Source organism: Colletotrichum phormii, assembly GCF_030913505.1.
Source record: "Colletotrichum phormii strain CBS 102054 chromosome Unknown BDP81scaffold_1, whole genome shotgun sequence".
Classification (NCBI taxonomy): Eukaryota; Fungi; Ascomycota; class Sordariomycetes; order Glomerellales; family Glomerellaceae; genus Colletotrichum; species Colletotrichum phormii.
In genome coordinates this window covers 1,616,346-1,641,655 of record NW_026851443.1, presented here as the reverse complement: position 1 = coordinate 1,641,655, position 25,310 = coordinate 1,616,346, and the positions used below count along the sequence as shown (strand labels likewise).

General features: G+C 54.0%; 7 protein-coding genes across 7 annotated transcripts; 2 read left to right on the top strand and 5 right to left on the bottom strand.

Moving 5' to 3' along the window:
• Window positions 1-1,588: 1,588 nt before the first annotated feature.
• Window positions 1,589-4,929, bottom strand: BDP81DRAFT_388534 (WSC domain-containing protein; the record flags this gene model as incomplete). Its single annotated transcript, XM_060587141.1, has 2 exons — window positions 1,589-2,694; window positions 2,745-4,929. The coding sequence occupies 2 exons, from the start codon at window positions 4,927-4,929 to the stop codon at window positions 1,589-1,591; spliced, it is 3,291 nt and encodes a 1,096-aa protein (XP_060451669.1).
• A 2,833-nt stretch (window positions 4,930-7,762) lies between these two features.
• BDP81DRAFT_413037 (uncharacterized protein) lies at window positions 7,763-8,774 on the bottom strand. The gene has a single exon (XM_060589261.1). The coding sequence runs from the start codon at window positions 8,380-8,382 to the stop codon at window positions 8,134-8,136; it is 249 nt and encodes an 82-aa protein (XP_060451668.1). The 5' UTR covers window positions 8,383-8,774; the 3' UTR covers window positions 7,763-8,133.
• Window positions 8,775-9,622: 848 nt separating this feature from the next.
• Window positions 9,623-10,531, top strand: BDP81DRAFT_444329 (uncharacterized protein; the record flags this gene model as incomplete). The annotated part of the gene is made up of 2 exons (XM_060591824.1): window positions 9,623-10,080; window positions 10,138-10,531. The coding sequence occupies 2 exons, from the start codon at window positions 9,623-9,625 to the stop codon at window positions 10,529-10,531; spliced, it is 852 nt and encodes a 283-aa protein (XP_060451667.1).
• A 429-nt stretch (window positions 10,532-10,960) lies between these two features.
• On the bottom strand, window positions 10,961-14,339 carry BDP81DRAFT_456544 (uncharacterized protein; the record flags this gene model as incomplete). Its single annotated transcript, XM_060593187.1, has 7 exons — window positions 10,961-11,744; window positions 11,791-11,920; window positions 11,968-12,289; window positions 12,337-13,203; window positions 13,248-13,336; window positions 13,394-13,536; window positions 13,582-14,339. The coding sequence occupies 7 exons, from the start codon at window positions 14,337-14,339 to the stop codon at window positions 10,961-10,963; spliced, it is 3,093 nt and encodes a 1,030-aa protein (XP_060451666.1).
• Window positions 14,340-16,016: 1,677 nt separating this feature from the next.
• On the top strand, window positions 16,017-17,946 carry BDP81DRAFT_444327 (ATP-NAD kinase; the record flags this gene model as incomplete). The annotated part of the gene is made up of 3 exons (XM_060591823.1): window positions 16,017-16,124; window positions 16,184-17,435; window positions 17,501-17,946. 3 exons carry the CDS (start codon window positions 16,017-16,019, stop codon window positions 17,944-17,946), a joined length of 1,806 nt encoding a protein of 601 aa, XP_060451665.1.
• A 1,966-nt stretch (window positions 17,947-19,912) lies between these two features.
• On the bottom strand, window positions 19,913-21,068 carry BDP81DRAFT_388530 (uncharacterized protein; the record flags this gene model as incomplete). Its single annotated transcript, XM_060587140.1, has 3 exons — window positions 19,913-20,139; window positions 20,202-20,607; window positions 20,718-21,068. The coding sequence occupies 3 exons, from the start codon at window positions 21,066-21,068 to the stop codon at window positions 19,913-19,915; spliced, it is 984 nt and encodes a 327-aa protein (XP_060451664.1).
• A 203-nt stretch (window positions 21,069-21,271) lies between these two features.
• On the bottom strand, window positions 21,272-22,106 carry BDP81DRAFT_7014 (uncharacterized protein). The gene has a single exon (XM_060596174.1). The coding sequence runs from the start codon at window positions 21,953-21,955 to the stop codon at window positions 21,476-21,478; it is 480 nt and encodes a 159-aa protein (XP_060451663.1). The 5' UTR covers window positions 21,956-22,106; the 3' UTR covers window positions 21,272-21,475.
• Window positions 22,107-25,310: the final 3,204 nt, after the last annotated feature.

Genomic DNA, 25,310 nt, shown 5'->3' with positions numbered 1-25,310 from the left:
GAGGTAGTCTTCTTCCATCATCGCTGTTTCCAGAAGCGTTCATATCCATCTTGTAGTTGTTTGGTGGTGGACCAAGTCGGTGTTTGTTTACTGTTAGCAAACCAGATAAAAGTGTCGAGACAGGAAAATCTCTCGATGCGTTTTCTGTGAAGATATACTCCCTTGCACCTTTGGAATCCATCAGTCTCCAGTCATTGATATGTATTCAATTGAGACGAGTTTTCTTCCATCAATAGACAGCTTGGTTGTTTGCTAAGTGATAATATCAAGGTGGGATATTTCCAAGATAATGAAGCACCAACACAGAACCTCTTTTTTGCTCAGGTAAATCCATAGAAAAAGGCCAACCCCAATCAATAATTCCTTGTCTGGTATCTTAATTTGCTCCGCTCTTTCTTCTTTGTTTTAGTCATGTCCGTCCTGCTTGATCAAACTACAATAGGCAAGAAAAACACATAATATTCGGGGTTCCGGGTTGCGGGTTGCGGGTGAAGTTTCCAGGACAGCTGGTGTCAGCCTCGAGCTATCCAACGAGGCATCTATTCCCGAATAGCCAGAAATTCTGTCACATTATCCAAGTGGAAAGCGAAGTCCAAAGGGTGCACGCCAGGTTCTGTATGATGTGTTCCTCAGACAAGCAGCCTACCTCGTCTCAATCACTACGAGGAGCAGGCGGGAAATAACCACACTCAAAGCATTGCTGCAAATTTGGAAATGCTCGCCACCAACTACTCTGACTCGAGCTTCAACGCTCGCTCTACAACTAAAACGTAATGTGTCAACTCCTCGAGTCATCGAGACAAGAGGGATCATAAGTAGAGGATAATTCTCGAGAGAGGTATGCGCAAGAGTGATGTCGTCCGAGATGGACTACGCTCACAAGATTGCTAAGGCCGGGTTCTTCTGCTTTCTACGAGGCTGCGGCTACATGTCATGACTCTGAGCTTCTGCAATCCCCAGATGTTGTTATGGAATGAGCAAAACCAGCTACGTCCCTTGGATCCCAATGGTTCTTGCGCGTGGTATGAGCCGGGGTGCTGCTCCAAAGATGCATTGGGGGCCTTCCGACTTGTGGATTAGAAAGACGTCTACAAGACGAGAACGCGGGCGCTAGAGACAGTGGGGCGGACGTTGGAGACCATCTGATAGGGACACAGCATCGAGCTCGCAATACAGGCCCCCTCTGAAGAAGAACTGTTCAAGGCCAGTCTTTGAAGTATTGACAACTGGGTAGGGATATATCACCGATGAAATCAAACACAATTGGAACAGGACTACCGACGGTGACTTGGGGGAAGAGGGCACTGAATTGACTTAGATCTCCCGAATCAAAAACTGGCTAAAATCTCAACCACAACTTGGTAATGCTTTTGACATGGTCATTGCAAGGAGATGAGCGAAGTGCACACCACGAAAATGTCACATTTCCTGCAGGTTGGAAAGGAGAGTTAGTGCGTCTCCAATCCCTTCCGTCCATACATGGTTATTCAACGTAAGTTAATTTAGGTTAATATGCATTATAAATTTATGTAGCTGGCCAAAATCTATGACCAAAAGGTATCATATTTCCAAACTCGTCGAACCGCTCTCACTTCTTATATACCGACAAGCGGTTGCCATTACCGCAGTACTCCGTGCTGGAGCCCGTACACAACATACTACAATCGCTCAACGGAGCATCAAGCGACGTCGCCGACAGTGCATTACCGCAGTAGCACTCGCCGCCGTACTCCGTCCCAAAGTAGCTATACCCGTCGCAGAACGCCGCGCATGCCTCGTTGGTCATCTTATCGCCGGCCGTAGCCTTGGCATCCAGAGCGCGTCCGCCCTGCGCGGGTTCGGTGCGGCAACCGAGGAAAGCGTAGGCCCCGGCCGTGGCGGGCTGGCTGGGGCTCGTCACTTGTTTGTTGGACTGGTAGAGCGTCAGGCGGTTGCCGCCGCCGCAGTATTCGTACTTGTTTCCGCTGCAGGTCATGCTGCAGTCCGCCAGGGGCGCGGCGGCGCTGGTCGAGGCGAGAGAGTTGCCGCAGTAGCATTCGCTGCTGTATTCTGTGCCAAAGTACTTGTACTCTGAGCAGTACGAGGCGCAGTACTCGAGCGTCATGTTGTCTCCAGAGGCGTAGTTCTTCTGGCTCAGGGCGCGAGCGCCGTTGCCTTCCGTCCAGCAGCCTACCAGGGTGTAAGGTGAGACGGTGGGCTTGTGGGCTAACGTCGGGGAGGTGGTTGTTGAGGTCGAGATTGTGCTGGAGGCAGAGGGTGAAGCCGTTGATGAAGTGACGGCGCTGCTGGAGGACGACGCAATGCTCGATGACGTGCTTGAAGAGGATGCAGCACTACTCGAGGATGAGACGCTGCTAGAGGAACTGGAACTGCTGGAAGACACGACACTGCTTGAACTTGAAGTAGACACCTGCGACGAGGTCGAAGAGCTGCTGGAAGTAACAGAAGCAGATGTCAGAGTAGAAGACGTTGATCCACTCGCCGCCAAGACACTAATGGAGCTTGTTGATGAAGAGCTGCTCGAGGTCGAAGTAGCCGTCGTCGACGCCAAAGTAGACGAGGCACTGCCGACTTTGTACAGCTCCAAGCGGTTGCCGTCACCGCAGTACTGGAATGAGTTGCCAGCACACTTCATGTTACACTCGCTCAGGGGCGCAGTCTTGCTGGTTGCTGCCAGACTGTTGCCACAATAGCCTACTTCCTGTTAGTTCTCATTCATGACCCAAGATACGCTGACCACTTACATTCACGTCCATACTCAGTGCCGAAGAATGTATAGTCAGAGCAAAAAGCAGCACACTTGTCGAGAGTCATGTCATCCGCAGCAGTCTGGGTGGCTGAAAGGGCGCGACCGCCATCGGCCTCCGTCTGGCAGCCGATGAACGAATACTTGCCGATGGTGCTGACGTGCGAAAGAGTAGCCGTGGGAGCGGCCGTGGAGCTGCTGGTGCGAGTGGCGGTGGTCGAGTACAGCTCAATACGATTGCCGGCTCCGCAGTACTGGGTTGAATCGCCAGAGCACTGCATGCTGCAGTCGGCCAAGGGCGCGGCACTGCTAGAGGCAGCCAGAGAGTTGCCGCAATAGCATTCGCGTCCGTACTCGGTTCCCCAGTAGTCGAAGCCCGTGCAGTTTGACATGCAGCTGTCGAGGGTCATGCCATCGTATGCAAACGCGGGACCGTTGAGAGCTCGGCCACCAGAGGCTTCGGTCCAGCAGGAGACAAGCTTATAGCCGCCCATGGTCTGTCGATGGGAAATCGTAGCAGTCGGAGCGGCGCTGGACGTAGTAGATGACACTGTGACGCTACCGCATGTCGCAGATCCCCCCGTCCAGCTCGCACATGTCCCACCGATAGGATCGGCCTTCTTGAACGGATCAATCATGGCGGACGCACCCTCTCCACTGATGAAGTCAAAGGTCGACTCGAAGCTGACACCGCCGGGAATGTTCGTGGTGACGGAGTAAAAGGTGTAGCTGCCTACACAGTCGCCCTTGACCATGTCGACGGTCATCTTACCCAGCAAGGGAACCACGCTGGTCGTCCGCGCTGTCTTGTACGAGATCTCTGCTTTGACCGGGAGAGAGGTGCGGTCGTTGCGAACTGCGGCAACAAGTGTAACATCGCCAGAGTTCTGCGTCAAGCAGCTTTGGGATGTGTGGAGAAAGATGCCGTCCTGGATCGGGTATCCGTTACCGTTGTTGTTAAAAAGCGTGCTCGAGCCGTCGCTCTTGTTGATCGTCACGGTGAAGGAAGAGATGCCCGTGCTGACGGGAATCTCCTGGCTGATGGGATACCAGGAGAAGCTGTCTTCCAAGCCCTTTGAAATACCCGAGATGGTGATTGTGAAGACACAGGAGCCAGTACCGCAGGTAGACCCGCCACTCCGATTCTTATAGTTGATCGTCAGACTCGAGATGCCTGTGATGGCGGTAGTTCGGACGCGGATATAGCCTGTAAGAACCATGACGGTGGGCGAAGTGAGGGAGAGCTGAAGCGCGGACGGCTTTACAGTGTAGGGTGCAATGGCATCGGTCAGGGTAACGCCGGATGGTATGGTGTTGATCATCTTCTCGAAGACAGTCTTGCAGGTAGACTTAAAGACTGTGTTGTCAGTCATGGCCTTCACAGTGGCGTTCTGGTCGGAGCTGAAGACGACGAAATCGGAGTTACTGGCTCGAGCCGTGCCCATTTTGATGACGAGGGGATTCCGCGTGGTGCCATCAAGATATTCGGTCACGACTCTGTTGTCAAAGACGCCGTTTGAGCTATCCATGGGCGCGGAACCGTTCAGATTCGTGCCATCCGGGACGATGGTTGGATTCTCGGCCGTGTGGACGCCGCCGATAGTGTGGCCGCAGGCTGTGGCCTGGATCATCTCCTGTTGACTGAATCCCATGCGAGTAAACTTTGAGTTGAAAACTTGGATGACTTCGTTCGGTAGTGGTACGCCTTGTGCCCCTTTTACGGTTGCGTCGATGCGTCCTGATCGGATTGCAACTGAGGGACCGCCGCACGACAGGACTGAAGTGTACACTCCAAGAGCGATGAGATCCGACATACTGCTTTTGCGGGTCAAGTAATGTGCCATGAAGGTCAGAGTTGTCGAAAAGGCAGGGCCAGTATTCTCGCCGGTGCTGGACAGCTCATACTGAATAGACGCATCCAAACCGCCCACACCTTTCCCTGCGTTGGCCGGTGCCATGTCGTGAAAAGCGGTTCGCAGCCACTCTGCGGCAGTTTGACGGCCGGTCCCCGATGACTCCTTGCTGCAGGGAGAGACGGTGTCGGCAAAATGTCGTGATCCGAATTGGAACGACTGATACATGATCTCTTCCAGCTCGTCAATGTCCGAGGGCCATGTCGGATCAGCCCGGGCCCGTGAGGCCAAGCCTAGCAGGCTCAGCAGTATTGAGGTGTTCACCTTCATGGTGATATGATACCCCGACTACGAGGAGTTCAAATTACAAAATGTAGTGCAAGCGAGTGACTTGGTTGTCCGTGAAAGTGACGGTTCGACCTTTGGATTAGGGCACTAAACAGGCAGATATGCCCAAAGAAAGTAGAAAGGGTCTATAGTAGAAGAAGACGGATCGAGGGAGGTGAGAGAAAAGAGAGACGAGATAGTGGCCCTTGGCCGTTAGATATGAGAGACATGGTATGAGACGACACCAGAACCGCGGAGGAATAGACAAAGAGATGCGGCAACAACTTTTTGCCAACATAGAAGAGCTGACCGGCGGAACCGTGGCGACCTGACCGCAGGAGACGGATGATCTAGGCACTCTGGGCAGGCCTAGGCTGTTGTGGTAGGACTCTATCGCCAGCAAGGGCAGTAGTCTCCGTGTATGCGTAGTGTAGCGCCAAAAGAGGATGGCGGCACAGCCTGATCTTGCCCTGGTCTGTGACCCGTGGAAGAGTGAGTGAGGCCCGAGTGGATGGGAGGCAAGTTCCCTAGTGAAAGTCCCTTGAAGTGAGATTGATGGTAAGGGTGAGAAATTGAGAGTGAGTTCTTCGTATTTTTGGCAAAAATTGCCAAGGGTGCCGGGACCCCTCTTTCCCTTTCCGAATTAGTGCAAACCTCGCATTGGATAGAGCAAGATAAACTGGACAATGAAGCCGTCGTGATTGGTCGCGGGCATTTTGTGGCTGCTGTCGGTGCCAGCCGCAAACCCAGGGGTGCCGGGGTGACGATCCCCTGCCCCTGAGCACGGCTTACTTCACTTAACCTTAATCGGTTGGTTCGAGTCTTCGAGATACCCTCCAAAGGTCTTTCTGGAGAGGAAAATGGCCCAATGGTGCGTCGAGCAGTAATTTACATCCCGACATTTTGGGTGGTGGTCTTGGCCTGGTCAGTTGATGTTCGGAAGGTGGGAAAAGCCCCCCTTCTCGGCGCTCCCTCAGCAGGCCGAGTCAGCAAGCACTCTTGCACTTTGAAGACAGCGAGCCGCGAGCGTGACTTCTCCGCTCGTTCGTGTGTTTGGTGTGGCATCCTTGCCCCTGCCCTGCCCTGCGTTGCCGATACCAAACTATTGATGCCATGTCAACCATGGCGCTCCAGCTGATGATGCAGAACGCATGCATTTCTTGTCTATATTGCAGCTTGCGTAATGCTATGGATCCCATACGCAGGATCTTTATCAATCCCGGGACCCGATGATAGCGCAGAAGGGTTCAAGCGGAAGATCCGATCAGGACACAGACTGTTTGGCTGATGATACCTCGCGGATCGGCTCCGACGGCAAATCCAGAACGTCTATCCGTATTCATGTGTATCGTTTTGGACGTTGGCGACACACGAGAAGTAAGCAGCCATTGATACAACGACTGAGGAGTCTTCGGAGAGGAACAAGACAAGGCTTCAAAAACCGCCTTTCCTGGTACCGCGTCAGGTATCTTCGAGTCAGGGAAACCGATATCTGCTCGCATGTCTTGTCAACACTCGATCCCCTCTCCCGCTGTCATCCCATCACGACCATTGCCAAGACGTTCTTGCCATGTCGAAGTCTGCCCAGCTTTTGTTTCTCCACTTGAAATGGGAACGGGCTTCACATGGACAGGTACTTGCAGACTCCTTCAAATTGCGAGGGCTACAGTTGTCATGGCGGCCGACTGTGGCTTCTGTTAGTGGAAACGGACTATCGTTTTTCGCCGCAATGTGGGAAGGGGCAAATAAACTGTCAAGCTAGCCCTTCCCCACGACCCGAGCGCCATAATCTCAGAGGTAGCGCGCGGTTTGCCCACCTGCTCGGCGTCGTGATTCGGTTCGTGTTGTCCCTTACGGCAGGAAGGGACAAAGAATCTCATCCCCACATTGAAACCTCACCGACTGACTGCTCAGGCAACGGTAGCAAGGCCGAACAAAGCCAAACACGGACAAACACGCCAGGCCATGCGAGACAACAACCTATTGTGGGCTTCACAAAGAGACTTCAATGGCCAAGGATAGCCGCCAAGTCGCACCGCGCTGGAGACAACCCACGCGCTCGATTCGAAGAGTACTCGTTCCGATGTTCCACCTTGTGCGCCCGCCAATACGGAAAATGGCTTAACATCGTGTTGAGAAGCATCATCCGGCGGCGGCTGGTTCGCTGCTGCCTCCAAGAGGTTCTACAAAGGTGATAGGCGGCCAGGAAATGTCGGAAGGCGCCGGCCAACTACCAAGAGGAAACACGGCAGGAAAGTCCTTGACATCGGCATTATCGATGGTGATCTGATGCAAATGGCCGGCCCCACACAAGGGTTCCGGTACGGGGCACCATGTGCCGGGACTTCGGTGCCAGCTAAGAAAGCGGGGCCGTCGTCGTTCGTCGAGCCCTTCACCCACTGATCCAACGCCGGTATTATACGGCCAATGTTTTGAAGCCAACACAAGGCTGGAATTCAGTGAGTGCAACAGGAGAGTTATCGACAATCTTGGACAGCCACCCGCAGCCTACCGAACGCCCCTTCGGAAGCCTGCCTGGAAGGCGCACGATCCGAAGTGCCCATACTCGGAAGGCATTCAATCCCGCAAGACATTACACAGACACAAACGGCGTCTCATCTCGGGATTTTACGGCTCCCTTGCAACTTGATATGATTGCCCGGTAACACTAAAGGTTGACGACCGTGATGTTTTTTCTAGATGCGAGGGATGTCACCGTCGAGTGGAAAGTCAGCTCTCAGGCGGACCCTTCTTGCCCACCACGAACCCATGGAATACTTCTTTCTACCGGTGGTTTTCTCCGCGGGCCGAGGCACCTCGCTTGCAATCGACATCTTAGATTTCCGTCGAAATCGTCCGATCGTCGACAGCTTAAAAGCCGCCGCTATGATTGTCGTCGGCGCTACCCGTCAGACAATGCGTCGATGAAGCAGGCAATGACATAATGTGACCGGGTTGAGAGCTCTGAGCACCAGACTGACTAGACATCTAGTCCTAAACGACCTAGAGTCCGTCGTCAACATGGTGAAAACTGGTGACTGGAAGAATCGCACCGACTGCGCTATTATACACACACTGACTACCTACACAATTACCAGTCGCTAATTGCCTCCTTAGACGCAGCAGCTATCTACCATTACTACAAAAAAGTGATGCTGTATTTCTAGCAAGTAGGTCTCTCCACGGTCTGAGGAAACCCTGACATGATCAGGGGAAACGCCCGGGACCGTGCAAATCCACAAAAAACCTGACAGCGGGAAGAACAACTCTACACGAAACTCGATGGAGAAAGACGTGCCCATGGCTGCATTGCCTCTCATCAATTATCTCATTCGTAGTAGCATCGCCCTTGCAATTGGATGACGGCCCGCCAATGATCTTCAACAGCCTAGACCAAGCCTTCAACCCGAGACATACTAGAGCGACGCGTACACTTTGTAGTATACATGAGCACATAAGGTAATGGGCTGGCCAGACCGAGACAGAGACAGGACCAAAACCGGATCCAGCGGGTCGAACGCAGTCTCAAATTGAAGAGACAGATTCCAGATGTGACAGGCGTTCGAAGTGTGGATATCGTCAACCTTCGCAGTCGGCTAGTATGGATAGACGCTGGGAATCAGCCATGAATCCGAGAAGCGAAGCATCTCGCCCCGAGAACCGCCAAAAGGGAGACCATCCCGGAAAAGCCGAAAAACTCTGCCGTTCTTGAATTCTAGCCGTCTTGAACATGAAGCATCCCAGGGGCCCCACGACTCTGTGGTATGCTGTAGTTTTTTAGTCATGAACACCACCTTTACAGCGTCAACATGGGGCCTAGCAAGTAGCAACATCCCGTGCGAGCCGATGAAAAGTGAAGCCAAACCCTGGCACGCCTGGCATGCAAAGCTGGGGGCAGTGGAAACTCTCAATCACAAGTCACAGAACAAAAAAAGGCGAAAGGTAAAATAGAAAGACCCCTGGGAAACCGAGCGATCCCGATCCCCACACCTTCCAGGTTCAGTCATTCGCCCCGCCAAAGCCACAAACGACTCCATCACCGTGGCCGTGCCGGCCCTCCGGCAGAGAAGAAGGTGGAGAAGCCGTCCTCACTTCGGCCCAATCACACCGACGCCTGCCACTCCAAGACGCCTGACATCATGGGTCCCCACTTACCCATAACCCCCCCATCAGCCACAACGGCCTCCGTCATCAACCTGCAAACAGCGCCCCATACCAAGAACCTGACGCCTGTCCTCCGTCATTGGGTGATTTTTGGCTTGCGAACTTGGGGTGGTGTGTGGTGAATACACTGACTGTGTGTCCGTTGGGACGTAAAGAACATGTTCCAGGAATAAACGGGGATGGGCGGAGACAAAACCAAGACAAGCTTGAACAGCGCTGTACCTTGCCACGATCTACGCAACGGACGGGATCGGGCAGTCCATTTACCGGCAGACGGAGAGAGAGGCAGCCCTTGGCAACCCTTGTTTCCTTCTTTTCGAGTTGTAACCTTTAATTCTTAAGGGTCTCGAACTTCCCCCCATTCGTTCACCTTGACTCTATCTCATCTCACCTCACCTTCGGTATCCCAGGGTGTGACTTGAACAACAAAAAGGAAACCCGAACAAAGTCACCAAACAAAACAAGAAAAATCCCCGAGTCTACCGAACATACAACCACCCCATCGAATAAAGCCACAACCCGAATCGCAACAATGGGCTTCGCATTAAAATTCCTCCAGTGGTTCATCCGCGGCGTCCAGCTAGGCTGCTCCATCCTCATCCTCGCAATCTTCTCCTACTTCCTCGCGACCCTCCACAACCACTCTCTCCCGATATCGACCTCCATCCGCGCCGTCGAGGGCATCTCCGGCGCCGCCACCCTCTATACCTTGGTCGGTCTCCTCTTGCTCTGCTGCCTCGCAGGCCTCGCCTTCACCTCCTTCATCGCCATCGTCCTCGACGTCGCCTTCATCGGCGCCTTCATCTACGTCGCCGTCGCCAACAAGGGCGGCGCCGGAACCTGCTCCGGCACCGTCAGCACACCCTTTGGCGACGGCCCCGCCGACGGAGAGCCGACCAATACGGGAAGCGACGGGTGGACTCACCTCCCCAGTCTGCGCACGGCTTGTAAGCTGCAGACTGCCTGCTTTGCCGTCTCCATTGTCGCAATGTAAGTATATTATTGCCGTACGCCAATCTTCAGGAACACAGCTAACATGTGAACCAGCTTCTTCTTCATCTTCTCCATCCTCGTCGAGGTCGCCCTTGCCCGCCACCACCGCAAGGAGAAGCGCTTCGGTCCCAGCCCCAAGAACAACTACACCTCAGGCTCGGGCTCCAAGCCCGGTTTCTTCAGCAGCTTCCGCCGCCGCGGCCGCGCCGACACCGTGATCAACGACAACGCTCTGCCCATGCACACCAGCCCCGACCAAGTCCGCCCCAGCTACGCGACTGAGACCACCGCCGTCGCTCAGGACGCCGGATACCCCAAGTATGAAGACGCCTACGGCAACACCACCACGGCTACTGGCGGTGCCAACGGCTATGAGTACGGTCACGAGACTGGCACCACGCAGCCGCCCCCTCGGCACTACAACGATGGTGTTTACGACAGAGTCTAGACACGAGTGAGACAGAAACAGAAGCATTGGTACGAGACCACATAATGAGTCAAGACAGAGTACGGAAATGAAGCTGGTCTAGGTTGGCAAATATACCCAGGGAATTGAGGAGTTTTGTCGTCGCTTTCTCAGACGATGGCCGTTTGTTGGAATTTTAGTTATGAATCAACCAATCAAATGAAACACATTGAACCAATCATGCACAGACTGAGCTTGTATCACCAGAATGATTTTCTTTTGATCGTGACTGCATTCGTACACGTCATAAACTGCGTTTGAACCTTTGTGAGGCCAATGAGGTAGACCATGCCTAGGTAAATATATATCCCGAATAGGGTTGCCCGGCACCGAAGTTGAGCCTTTTAATAACCTAATCCAGACACTCGCCAAGTGTCAGCATACCTCGTAACTTTGTCGCTCAGGGTAGTATCAAGGCCATCCGGCCGCATCGTGCTCCCACTCACTGTTTGCGCCGTCGTCGGCCCCAACATCCGCCCAATTCATGTCTAGCTTCTCCAACTCCCTTGTGAAAAAGTCTTGCTCCTCGCGCAGGGCAGCCCGCAGCTCGGCTGCGATCTTGTCTGGGTATCGCCGCACATTGAACCAGTGCGTCAGACTGCGCAGCGCCTGCTCCAGTGGCAGCGCCGAGTCCACCTCGGCATCGACGTCGCTGCCAGCCAGCCATTCGTCACGCAGTTCAGGTCGGCAGTGTAGGTATACTGCCGTGATGACGCGCATGTTGCTCTGCCGCCACTTACGGCCGCAGTAGGGTACTTGGTTTTTGAATAGCTTCAAGGTGTACAGTCGGAGTTCTGGCTGAGGAATCTTGAGGGATTTGCGTAGAATGTTGGCAGACTTGTACTGCACCAGGAGAAGGTTCCGGTGGGCCTTATGCTTGCAAATCTTTTGCATGATTCGGAGGTAGTTGATCAACGAGAAGAAGTTTCTTCTCGAAAAATCAGTGATGGGCTCTGCTGGCAGGTCGCCAACGGGATATCCGAGCTCATCAACTTCAGGTCGTACCGCAGCTTGTCCTTCGAGCTTACTGGTGTCATCGCCATCGCGGGTGGCGGCGGTCGCAACGCGAGGCGGGGACCGTCTTCTCTTGATAGGCGGTGGCGCAGCCTCGTCCTCGCTCTCCTCCTCGTCCGGCTCTGCCTGTACCGGCGACTTTTCCTTGAATTTCGAGCGCAGATTGCAAAAGTGAAAGAAGCTAGTTGGTCAGCTTGAGTCACGTAAGGTTTGGCAGTATTACACACCTGTTCTCCAGCCGGTCTGTCTTGCTGTCAACAACTTGTTGAACATCCTGGTGGGCGAATAGCTTGAGTACTAGCGGGAGGTAGTTAGAATCCAGCAAAAGTTGCGTCATGTATTCGGATTTCAGAACGTCTGCGGCTAGGTCAGTTAATGCCTCGAGTAAAAGCAAGAATACTCACGGGAGACTCTGAGCCACTTCAGCAGAAGCAGTAGAATGCCAGTTATAGCCTTTGTAGTGATTTCCCGGGATCGCGCAGCATCGACCTCTTCCGGCGACATCTCAGGTAGCTCTGGAGGGCCTCCTCCAGCTGAAGAGGGGTCTTGGGGCTGCTGTTGTCTGTTAGGCCCAGCGCCGCCGTTCATACCCCCATTGACACCTCTGCCGGCCATGCTCGGATGTTGTTGACCTTGCGGAGGTTGCGACAACACGGCGGTGACGTTCATAAGTATCGGCCTCAATAGGACGATTACAAGTGACTGCAGATGAGGAAGTGATTCTCTCTGTCAAAGTGTCAGTCAAACTCAGCTAGAAGTGCCAAAATACCCACGTAGAAGCTTTCGACAGCAAGCAGACGCCGCTTGATCTCATCGTTCACTTTATCTGCCGAAGGGCCGCAGTCAATTTCGGGCTCTCGCATCGAAAGCTGCGCTTCTCTTCGCTCCTCGGCCTTGGTCTCCGCCTTGAACGCAGCAATCTCCTGCTTCTCTTCAAGGCTCAGCCCCTCCAGGTCAAGATTATCAACATCGCTGTCGTCGCCATCTGCTTCCCACCCTCTCTCGAACCTGAGGAAGCTTTCCCGCTCTTCCCACAACTGTCGCGTAGCGCGGGTCATGCGTACCCTCTTTGCAAACAATTCGCCCGCCTCCAAAATAGACGCAGGAATATCACTGCCCTCCCATCTACGACCGACAAGCTGTTCTTGCAATCCAGCTCCACCTTTCCCACCAGCACTGTTGCTTGTGGCATCTAGAGGTGGGTACATGAATGGGAAATTCTGGTTCGTCTGGTAGTTTTGCTTTTTTCCGCCCTTACCACCAACACCAGGAGATGGGGGCGGTGATGGAGCGGGCGTCGCAATGTGCACGGGTTGATGCAAGATAGAAGCGCCACCGCTCTGTGAGGTGGGTGGTCCTGGGAAAATCCCATTGGCTGCGCTGGTTCTGGTCGGCTGATTTGGTATGGGTGGAAGAAGGGTCGTGTTCTCAGGTTCCAGGGGAATGAGTGTCCGCGGAGGGACATAGGCTGGATACTTGGACGTGAGCTCTTGCCGGAACACATGGTAATCTAGAGGTGATGCTGTGATGAAGTCCTTGGACTTTGCATTGGGCGACTCGTTTGTTGCCTTTTTGGCCTCGTCTATCTCTTGGGTGCCGCCGAAGACGAGCAGAATGGTTTTCCAGAAGAGCAGAAAAATCTATACCTGTTAGTCGGGATCGCGCGCGGCATCACTAATCGTACCTGGCTGGATGGCATCAGATTTCCATCGTCCCAACGCAGCTTCGAGGTTGCAAGCGACATGAAATCAACCAGTCCAGGTTTGAGAGAAACTAACAGCAGTCAGTCGAGTCTTTACCAGATAGGTATGTTGAGTGCGTGTTGCTTACGAAGCTCGGATCTGGTGGCCTCCAGTTCCTTGGGGAAGCTCAGTGCCTCCTGAATAATGACATACATGATGGTCATGAGATTAATTAGTTCATCCTGGGCCTCTTGGGCGCCGCCGGGCTGGACAAGGCGAGCATCATCCGACCTGGTTGAATTAGCCAACGACTGATACGATGCCAGAGTCACTCACCAAAACACATCAAAACAACTTTGCAGAGCCGACCAAACAGTATTAATGCCGTCCAAAGACGTCAGAAAGCTGATGCTTGATCTGATAGCCTCCAATTGTGTCGCACTGGCAGCTGACCTCCTGTCACCCACAGTAGCCGGTGTTGACGTATCGCCCCATCGCCCAAGCACCAGGTACAGAACTTTGCCAATATGCGCAGAACGTTGTGTCGGGTCCTTGACTTGAAGACCATCTAGGGCATCTAGCGTGAACTTGGTTTTTGTTTGATGTTCCGTCTCTTCCCAAGTTGTCTGTATGTCGTAATCGTGTTGCCACTGCCATTCAAAGGCTCGCTGAGCGGCGTTCAATCGTACCCATTGCCAAAACTGGTAAACAAACCACTCGTCAACCTCCTCGTCGTGAGCACCCATGTCATTGTAGACGAAATCGTAGGCGACAGGCTCGCCACGACTAAACTCGGCAACGATTTTTCGAAGCTGCAATAACGACAGCGAGTCGGTGGGCTGCTGAGGTTCGGGCGCAGGAGGCATCGGAGCTGGGGGGATCGGAACTGGCGCCGGAACTGGTGAGGGTGCAGATGAGTTTCTCTGCAAGGACGGTCGTGGTGGAGGCGGAGGCGGTGGATTGCTCGTATCGGGGCCGACGTCTACGACGACAGCATCCGCCACCACGGCATCTGCGACATCGCCGGTCGGTGGTGGTTCCTTTTCGGCGGCGGTGCCATCGTTGGCAGGCCGCGAGGGCCACAGAGAGTTCATCCTGTGAGGAAGTGGAGGTGTGTCGATGGGTGTATCATGCTCTAAGATGTTATTGGTAGACGGGCAGGAGTCGAGTGTGCTTCATCCGTGTAGATTTTTGGAACGAATAGAGAATGCTTCGCGTCGATAATGCGTTGGATCGTGTTGTGGACGAAGCTTCGGTTGATTCAGCACGAAAGCATTCTGACGTGGTCGCGGTGAAGATGCAGCGATCAGGAGGGATGCTGTTTGCGCTGCAGCTTGTGATTGGTCAGACAGCTCGTTCTTGGTGGTTTGGCGGGGTGTGCCTCGATGTGCGACCCAGCACCAGCTTCTTATCGCTTATCGATTATTACTTGTCTTATCTGGACTGAATATTAGGTCATCCCTCCTTACTGTCCGGACTTTTCAGTATATCAAGGTGCCCAAGCTAGGGTAAAATAGGGCATTCCTCGATTGAACGGAAAGTGGAGGAGTGACATGTGCCTGGCAGTGCTTATCGCTTACACTGCATTGCATGGAGAAATAAAGTCATTTGAGGCGCCCAAGGCGATGGAGTGATCGTCTCATGTCAGAGAGTACGCGAGCAGCATCACCCGATGTTCACCAGCAGTGAGCAGCCCGATGGGGGTCTAGCTCTGAATTCTCACTGCGCAGACTTTCCCCGAGTAAGGTAGATGGTCATGCGGACGTCCGCAAGGTCAACTCGGTTGACATTAGGCCCCTTTGGCTACCTGGCACCTGCCTATGTTACCAATTACCTAGGTACCTGACGTGCTGACATCGCACAGGTAGGTACAGTGCCGAAGAGCTGCAAGACTGACAAGCGCAGAACCTTGGAAGTACGAAATCCAGTGTGCGTTAGGTAAGGTAAGGTAGGTTTACTTATCCAGCCCGAGAATCAGGCTGGTTCTACGAGTCCCACCACCCAAAACAGCAACGACGTCAGCGACTTGTCCGCCTTCCGGTTCTTCGGCAGCACAAGCCACGGACAGACAGGCCCCCCACTTCACTAATCATGCAGTGAGGAAACTGCCCCCGCCGTGGGTTGGTGGTCAGCTCGGCCCACTCCGGGCGAACCAGCACCCCAAGGTAAGGGCTACGGGGTGCGGACATTGCTGCAATCATCACTAACTACCTTAACACCTTGGCCCCGCTGATTGAAGAAGCTTCCATCCGTTTAAGCTGAGCTGGGCAGCTCTTACTCTGTCACCTCTTCTACTTTGGTTTCCTTTCATAGAATTCCGCCTACCGTTTCTCCGAGTCACGCTCTTTAGAACAAAACCTTTTTTCATCCGTCGTCTGGGCCTCGGTATCGGCAGCAACCTGCATCCTAGCTTCTGTTCATTCATACTTTCGGGGAACGTGCCTCGGGGTTGCAATCGCGAATACTTCCTGCATACCCAATTGCCTCATTGCCACTGCATATGGGCACTGTACGACGCGACGAAGAGAGAGACAGCCACTTGATGACTTTCTCTTTGCGAACGTGGTCGAAATAAACTTTCGGTTTGCCGGCGATTGAACCTGCTTCTCAACGCTCTCAAGACCACTTCCTTTTTCAACCCGCTGCCAATGCTGTGAGACCGTATCGAAGTCGTCTACAAGTACCAGCCACGATCAAACTACCCCGCCATCGTCGCGACTTTTCCAACTTTTTTCGCCTTCTTCGTCAGCGCGATACTCTTGCTGCCGGAAATGGGTGCCGAGACTACCAACGACGAGACGGAGAAGCGTGTTGGCTTTGAGAAAGAGGAAGATGCGCATTCAAGCGGAAGCGACGACGACTACCAAAAGGCTGTCGAGGTATGTGAAATTTGAGCGCATCGCGTCAAACAGCAAGCCTCATATTAAGACATTGATAGGTCACTTTTGATCCCGGAAACCCTTACCGTCGTAAAAGCTCTCTAGTCACTTCCGAATCTTCCAGACCTTTGCCGCGTCACCCTAGCCGGAGAACTGAGTGTATTGTTCACCAGTTCCTCGAAAGCCAGAGAAAGGCTCGCAATGCGGTAGCCTCCGCGAGCAACCATGGCTCTCGGTCAAATTCAGTATCAAGCGCCTCGAAAGCCATCACGGACAACTACCACCACGGTCATCCTACCTATGAAAATTCTCATCGGCAAGTGGGTGCTTGTGATGTATCCGGGGAGTCAGGCATATCGAAAACTGTCGAGCCCAAGGGACGTTTCGCTAAGCAAAGAGCGTCGATTCTGGCAGCCGACAGCCCCGAGGGTAGTGACGTTGGCCAGGCCGATGAAAAGTCCTGGCGAACCGAGATCATCAAGTCTGCTTCTCAAATCGACCTCACCCAGTCTGACGACGACGACGAGCTACACAGCCGACTACTTACCAAGAAGCAGCTTAGTGAGATGGCTTGGGGGGTCCGAGAGCTCAGCAGACGTCTCAGCAGTATGCGCATCAGATTCCGCGTAAAGACGATTTTTCTCTTGACCAAGATTCACGACGCGGATTTGATCGCGCGCACAAGGGAGCTGACCAAATGGCTCCTATCCCATGAGCGGGACGTTGTGTACACAGTATACGTGGAGGAGAAGTTCAAGTACAACAAAAAGTTCAACGCCATGGGGATAGTTGAAGAGCTCAAGAAAGATGCTGCCGAGGCCGGTCCATTGAAACCTGGCAAAAGTGAGGGAGGAATCTCGAAGCGTCTCCGGTACTGGGATGAAGACATGTGCCGGAACCGGCCGCACATGTTCGACTTTGTCATCTCATTGGGAGGCGACGGTACTGTACTCTACGCCAGCTGGCTATTCCAGCGCATTGTTCCGCCGGTACTCAGCTTCTCCCTCGGCAGTCTGGGGTTTCTGACGAAATTCGACTTCGAGGACTACAGAAGCATCCTCGAGAATGCCTTCAATAAGGGTGTCACAGTCAGCTTGCGCTTGCGTTTTGAGGGAACAATCATGAGGAGCCAAACGAGGAAACAGCTTGTAGACGGTGAAGAAAGCAGCTCGAGCCAAGACGACGATGGGCGAAAGCTTGATCTCGTTGAAGAGCTGGTCGGCGAAGAGAGGGAAGATGAGCATACCCACAAACCAGACGGAACTTTTGAGATATTGAACGAAATCGTCGTGGATCGTGGTCCAAATCCAAGTAAGTCCTCGATCATGCTCCCCTGTCGAGTGGACTCTAGATTACTGACCTTACAACTCCAATAGCAATGTCGTACACTGAAATCTTCGGTGACGACGAACACTTCACTTCCATCTTGGCAGACGGCATTTGCGTTTCGACCCCAACGGGCTCCACTGCGTACAACCTGGCGGCCGGCGGCTCACTCTGCCACCCGGAGAACCCCGTCATGCTCGTCACGGCCATCTGCGCACACACGCTCTCGTTCCGCCCGATCATTCTCCCTGATACAATTGTACTTCGTGTGGGCGTGCCCTACGACGCGAGGACTAATTCATGGGCCAGCTTTGACGGCCGCGAGCGCGTAGAGCTATTCCCCGGAGACTACGTGACTATCAGTGCCAGCCGGTATCCCTTTGCCAGCGTTCAAGCTCAGGGCCGGCGCAGCGAAGACTGGGTCAACAGTATCAGCGGCAAACTGGGCTGGAACACGCGCCAGAAGCAGAAAGAATACAAGGAATGGGAGAGATAGTCTCTCCCGCCAAGAGAAACGACCGTCAAAGAAAAAAGTCCAGAAAAGTTCTACGACACACCCAAGTCCAAAGGCTTGGCTTCGGATAGCTGCTTTCCGAGCGGCTGTTCGTTGGTAAGCTGTCACCACACAAGAGCTCACGTGGTCATACGCAAACGACGAGGATGGGCGGTTGACACATTTCAAATCTTTTGTCACTTGCCGCGTGGCCAGCCCAGGAGGGAGCACACACATCAATCTACTTCCTGCCCTTCCGAGGACTATAAATCCAAACGCCAAGCCCCGGAGGTGGTTCACGTCTTCGAGAGAACCTCTTTTTGAACCTTCCAAAGGTTAGAACATCCCGTCTTCGGGGGTTGGCCACTTGACCTCCGAGAACGAAGATCGACAAGGTTCACGAACGCAACTAAGCTTTGCTGTTGAGCTTGGCACTACGTCTTTCTTAGCCTAGCCTGGGTGCGATATGACTTGCGAAGGATGGAGGGCGAGTCCAAGGAAACATAGCAAAGAAGCCGTCCTAGCAGCAATCTGATCATCCCTCTGGCCTCAAGACGGGCCTCGGGTGTCGTTTTCGTGCTCGCCATCCACGATTTTCTTCCAAATTGGTCGATATTCCTCCATCCCATCAAGCCAACAAAGGAAACAGTCCAACAAGCAGACTGTGCGCAGGAGGCAGCCGACTTCACCTGGACGACGGGCAGACAGACTCATCTTTTCTTGTAGTAGGATGTTTCTTCCCCAAGACGCAAACTTGCACCCAGGGCAATCCACGCCAAAACTCGACAAAACGAACGCGGCAAGCTAAAACACCGACCGGCGTCACCCGCCCATCTCGCTGGCCCTACGATTCCCCAGGGGGGACAGGGCGCCTTACTGAGGCTTACGGATAGGCCGCTCGCGGGCTTCGCAGCGCATTCATTGCCCGCTCGGTCGTACCCGCGGGTTACCCTTGGTCATGCTCCTCCCACCTTCCGCACAACTGGGATAGCCCCTGAGACGCGCCCGCTGACAAAGGGAAACGCTACAACTCTCCCATTGGCCTCTTTTCTTTGCCTGGGCGATTTCTTGCCAAGTAGCATGGATACCGCCGATGGTTGTATGCGGCTCTAGTACTAGGGTGAGGGGACTTGTGACAGATGCTGCGACGTCCCGCTGGTCCGATGTTCGCCGGCAACACAATGGAACGTCTCACAACCACAACAACTCGGAACTGATCGCCATACGTCCATAGGTCAGTCAATAGGCGGCTTTTTTGCCCTTTGAGCTGCAGGTTCCACATGCCTACATGTTTTTTCATGCAGGAACCGCCACGCAGACTCGAGGTCTGGTCAATTTTTCGCTTGGGACGAAACAGGCATTTTTGTTTCCCGGTCGTTTCTACCAATGTATGCTACATGCACAAAAAAAAAAGAGATCGAAGAAAAAAGCATAGCAAGCAGGATTCGGGGCTATCAATAATCGCTGGACAATGTTTGGGTAGATGGCAAAGAGGTATTTTTTTGAGATAAAGAACAAGAAAAAAAAGGTTCAGATACACAACCACTCGATACGCCGCCGCCGCCGACCAACACAGCCAATAAGGAGAAATAACCAGGCGTTTTCCAACCATCGATGAAAATTGTACACGCCGAATGCTAGTGATTTGTCTAGAACGAACACCCACACCACCTTTCCCAAAATGTTTGATATCATGGCGTTAAAATAAAGACAAGGAGGTTTGAGGCCCGTGAAAAGCGAAGGCAAGCCGAGACCCATTGTTTTGTGTAGTGAGCCGTAACTCGGTTGAGTAAGAGTGAGAAGCGCAAGGATCTCGGCGAGGGATTAGGGCTGAGGCCGGGAATCGTAAGATTTTTGAATGAGTTAAGGAGGAGAAGAAACAAATCGTGGCAACGTTCTCAATTTTGGGGGGTTTGGTTGAATAAGCTCTTTTTGGGTTTCCAAGAACACACACACGCGGGAAGAGCATTTACTGCTCGTCCTCTATGTCGTCGGCCTGAGTCTCGACAAAGGTCATGGTGACGCCCTCGCCGCTGACGTTCAGGTTGACGGTGTCAATGGCACTACCGCTGACGCCTCGTGCGTTGAGCTCCTCTACGGCGCGCTTGACGACGTTGTTGCTGGTGGCGGGAACGACTTGGGAAACGGGGATGGAAGGATCGCGGGCAACGAGCTTCTCAGGGGTCATCTCGACGCCTATTTCGTAGTGATTAGCCTCGTATACTTTGAGCGTTCTTTTTGGATTGTTTGTTACTTACCAGCAGGAACGCCAGAGCGAACGTACATGGTGGTGACCTTGGCACGGCGGCGAGGGGGCTGCTGGGCGTCGTCGGAGCGGGCTTTGACCTTCTGCTGGGCAACAATGGCGCCGGCAGGGCGGGGAGCAGCGGGGGTAGCAGGAGCGGCGGGAGCGGCCTCAGCGGCGCCTCCAGTTCCAGGGCGAGCCGCGGCTTGCTGGTTGTTGTCGATGATCATGCCGACACCAGAGCCCTCCCTGCCAGTGCCAAGCTGCACCTTGGGTCCCTTTACGAGGGCGGCCTCGGCGTACTTCAGAGCGCGGTCGAATCCGGAGAGATCTCGCTTCTCGCCGGGACGGGCCTTGGTGAGCTGTACACGAGGAGCGATCTCCTTGCCCATTCCTTGGAGGGCTGCGATGGCTTGGGCCTAGTTGGTGAAATAATATGTTAGCTGATATTGGTCTGATAGTACTAGCGTCCGTGTGTGTCCCGTACACACAGACATGAGCCGCCCGAAAGCTAGAAGATTCCACTGACCTCGTTGATCTGGTTGTCCGAGGACGTAGCGGTCACCGGCGTAGCACCGCCGACTGAAGCAGCGGCTTGCTGAGGCGGCTGCTGAGGGGTGGCCGGAGTGGCAGGTGCCGCGGGAGCGGCAGGGGCGGCGGCCGGAGCGGCGGCCGGAGCATTCGCAGCACCTTGAGCAGCATTAACTGCGGCGCCCTCCAGTACGTTCATTAACTGGGAGACGTCGTTTCTACCGCCAAATGAAATTTCACCATCACCCACCACCAATGCAGGTGAATAAGCGCCCAAGTTGATGTTCAAGGGCAGAGCGTTGAGCTGAGCGGCCAGGCCGGCAACGGCGAAGAGGTAGCGGTTGACCATCTTGTCGATCTGTTCGGGTAGTCGGTATCTGTTGGTGTGATTCGGATAGGACGGCTCTTGGAAGGAGGGGCGAAGGGTGGTCTGCGGGACGGTGACACTAAATAATAGGCGTAGAGTTGTATAATAATGACACGACCAGCGGAAGAATTGAAGAAGGCTTTTGAAGTCTCGAAGAAGAGAGAGAAGAAAACCGAGAAGAGACAGGATACCAGTCGAGCACAGCTAAAGAAGAAATAGAAGAGAAGTTTTGAAAAATTGCACGAGAATTTAGCTTTCATATATTTCCCCACGAGCCAAGATGGACGAGTTGAGACTGGAAACTAGCCACATGCTTGAGACACAGCCGCCAAGATGCCAAGAGATAGAGTCCCGTCCAAAGCCTCAAGTTGGTCGTGGGCCCTCAGACATTAGCAGAGGGGGCTACCGTCTGGGGTAGGCTCTTGATCGAGTCGGTACGGAGGCGCAGGCAGGGGGTCGTCGTCGTGGTCGAGGTGGGATTGCCCAGCTGGAAAGCTCCGAATAGCGCCAAGGGATGGCCGTTGGACGACTAGGCTAGAGACGGTACATTGTAGACAATCCGCCCAGCGGGACTGGATATTGTTCCGCGTAAGGTCCAAGCAGCCACCGACGCAGTTGAGGCATGAAACGCAGGTGACACCAGAGACAGGCAGCGAGCCAATTGGGCAGGTCGGGTTGTTGGGATATCCATCTGGGAGGCCAGCCGCGGTCGAGTGTGCAAGAGGAGGGCGATTCGAGACCAAGCTTGACGGAGAGACCTGACTAGGAGGTCTTGGCATCGTCGCCGTGTTTCTATGCGATGGCCGAGAGATTTCAGGTAGGATGCCAATTTTGGCCCAGAGATCCACGCTCTGATGTTGCCAGGGCATGGATGACCCCCCGGGACGCGTAGACAGATCCGACTCGACTCTCTGGCAGACGGTCAAGGGACGCAGTATTTGCAGAGTGGGTCAGTCGCTCTTGAGACTTTGCCAAGCACTCCTGCGATGGTAGCTGGGACGTGCACCGCAACGATACTGCCCATTTCTTTGCCTCTCGTTGTTGATTTCTGCGTGGGTGGATGGGACGAAGGTGGCGGGTGAGCAGCCTGGACGATACTCGGCGTTGGTAGATTCGCAAAGGAACAATCCAGAGGCTCAGAAATCTGCGCGTAGCATCTAAGCATACCTTCATGGTTGTGCCAAGGGGCGATTTATTCTCTTGGCACTTGGCGGGTCGCCGAATGGCCGGTGTCGTCTTCCGTCTGGTAGCATCCTTTCCATTTGCTGCCCCCTCAGCAGGGCAGACTATCGAGCATCGATGCAACGGCCAAGAAGCACAAGAGATCTCCCCGGTATTGGCGTTGACGGATGTCGCGGCGGATGGAGGCTCCAAGCCCGCCAAGTGGCCAAGGGCAATCAGCCACGTCCCGGCCGTGTAACCTCTTGGTCCGCGGCACGCCGCACAGGTGAGAGAGAGAGAGAGAGAGAGAGACAGACAGACGTAGACTCGCAGAGCCGCTAAACAACGAGGGAAGAGTGAATCGGGTTGTTTTCTCTACCGAGTCGTGCACAGCGCTGTTCGGCCCGCCCTCTCTGCCCAATTGCCGGGATGGTGTCCCTGGCGAATGTTTCCTCAACTCCAGGTTGCGGGTGATGGAAAGACGCCTAGTGGTGGACAGAGGGGCAAACGCATGACAGTCGTGCCCCGATGGTTTGCCAATTGTCAAGTGTCAGGAGGAGCCCTAAGAACCCCGTGGGACGGTACAAAGCGAAAAAAGGGTCCAACTGCGTTCCGTGACAGAGTCTTGGGCCGGGTGGATGGGTGGAGACTGGGATGCAATGCAGAGAGGCCAGACGAGTTCGACAGAGCATGGGGAGAGAGTCTGAGGTCGAGTGACTGTGGTGCAGTACTGTCGAGTGTCGAGTGCTGGATTTTCTGGTCTCGTGCGACACACTCTCATACTTCTGCCCGTGTCTGAGACTTCGGAGTTGCGTGATAGTCGCCGTCGTAAGGATTCCACTGATGGTGGTCGTCTCTACATTGTTGTTTGCTCGGGCTCCGTTTTGTAGCCAAAATTAGCATCGGGTGCCAGGGACATCAGACCAAGCCCCTATTTTCCCTAACCTTGAACGGGAAAGAGTCCGTTTTGCGGTTCTAGTGTATGGGAGGTTTGCGGCTTGCCCCATGACACACCATGTTCGCGAGTCTTCAATGCAGACGGGCAGGTTGAGGCCTGCAGGATATCCCCAGTTCGAAGCGAACATGCACGTGCCTGACCCGCCTGGTTTCCGGCGAGAAAGGGCGAAGTGTACCGGGGGAGAGCCTGAAGGCAGTCAGATTCAGCAAAGTCAATGGGCCGGAACTCGAATCGGTGTCGTTGCCCGGAATCAGGATTGTGTGTTGCCTCATTGTTGGTTGGACCGTTGAAAAGACTTTGTTGGGTGTGGGAGGAAAGAGTTCGCGCTCAAGGACAGGGTGAGGTTTCCAGGCTGCAAGTAGAGACTCTGACAGGTCTTCCTTCCTGCCTTGCCAAACAACCAAACTCTGCTGACCGGCTCCTGCCTGTCACCAGCATCGCTCACCCCCTCTGATTTCTCACCAAGCGCATCCCGTGCCCTTTTTGCTCTGTGCCTTACATCAAAATCTGCATCTAACGTCCGTACCTCACAGAACCTAAGGTATAGAAGGTACATTTGGCTGGATTTCTCATCAGCCTGGAAACTTGAAAGTGTGACAGTCGTCCATTCTCGATTCGATGCAGCTAATCTTCCACTGGGCTTTAGGTTAGCAAGCCAAAAGGCTATGCGGCTGTCGCCATCTTAGTGCGCCGTCTGTGATCAACTGTCATCTGCTTCCGCCATGTGGTCCGGCGTTGAGTGTGGAGGGAAGGAAGAATAAAGCTTCGTCCGGAAGAGACGGCGCGGAATGGCTGGTCTTGGGAGTCTAAAGTCTTGGAAACCAGCCTGTCAACCACTTGCAGCACGTCTTGGACAGCGCGAGTCCTTCCGCATGAGCAACTCTCCAGCGGCCCCATTTCCAATGTTGCAACTTCGTTTTCTGGGGATTAAGTGTCTCTTCGCCATTGGGTCCGCAAGCCGATGCTCAAAAGACAAGAGTTTACCAAGACCATCATCCATCGGCGCTCTTGGCTGCGTCCAAGTGTTGTCATTTCGTCCACCCTCCACGAACAGCCCGACTCTAATCTCTTGAGTCTGGGGGCCAAAACTCCGGGCAGCCTGGCCTAGATGGCAATGGCCGCGGATTCTGCACCGGATTGTTTGTTTCGAGAATCGAGTCCTGGTCAACTCAAGTCAAGCTTACTTGGCTATTCCATCTTGGCTCGTCCAGAGTCATACTCTACCCCTTGGAGGCGTCCATGCACCCTACGATCTCATCCACCTGCAACGTTGGTCGTCGACAAATGTTGCCTCTTCCAAGTGCCGACTGAGGAAGAGGAGCCATGATTGCATGGGTTTGTCGCTCCAGCGAGAACGAACTCCTCCATCCCACATGGACCCCGGGCCCGTTGGTCAGTCACCACAACGGCGGACGTTCCCAAGGGCTACACTCCTCGTCTTTGCCGATATTCGTCGCCTGCCCCGGTTGCGCAAGGCCTTGCCCGTACCAAAACACGCTTGCCTCTTCAGACGGATGCACCGTCACTGCCTCAAGCTTTCTGTCATCCAAGCCCCTTGGACGCAAACCTCGGTGCTCACAGTCGGCCAAGCCGGTCAAACGGCACTAGAATGCAACTCGAGTGATTGTGACAGCACCAGCAGCCGCGGCGATCACCTACGAGAGTCCAGCAACAATTCCAGGCCGCGCGCATTTGTCTCATTCGTAGCATATCCTTCAGAAAATCTCAAAATAGCTCTCGCGGGTGATCTGAGACGTTCGCGAACCTCGACCGCTAGCTGATCAACTCTTAGACGAACCGGTGTCTATCGGTGCTCTATTCATGCGTTCGGACTACCTAGGCCAGCAACTCGGAACCTATTGCGAACGTTGTGGCGAGCTTCTAAAAAGAGACTCTCTCTCAAATGGAAGGTCCTTCTAAGCAGCATCAAATGTCATTGTCTCAGGAACTCACCTGTACGATGTACGGGGTAATCACCGCAAGGGTTTTCCAAGAAGGCCATATTATCCGCCGCTCTCTGTTTTTTCTTGTTTGGTGGCTGGGCTGAGCGGATGGTCGAACCCAAGCTGTGCTGTGGGCTCCGTCCCCAAACGTACCCAAAACAG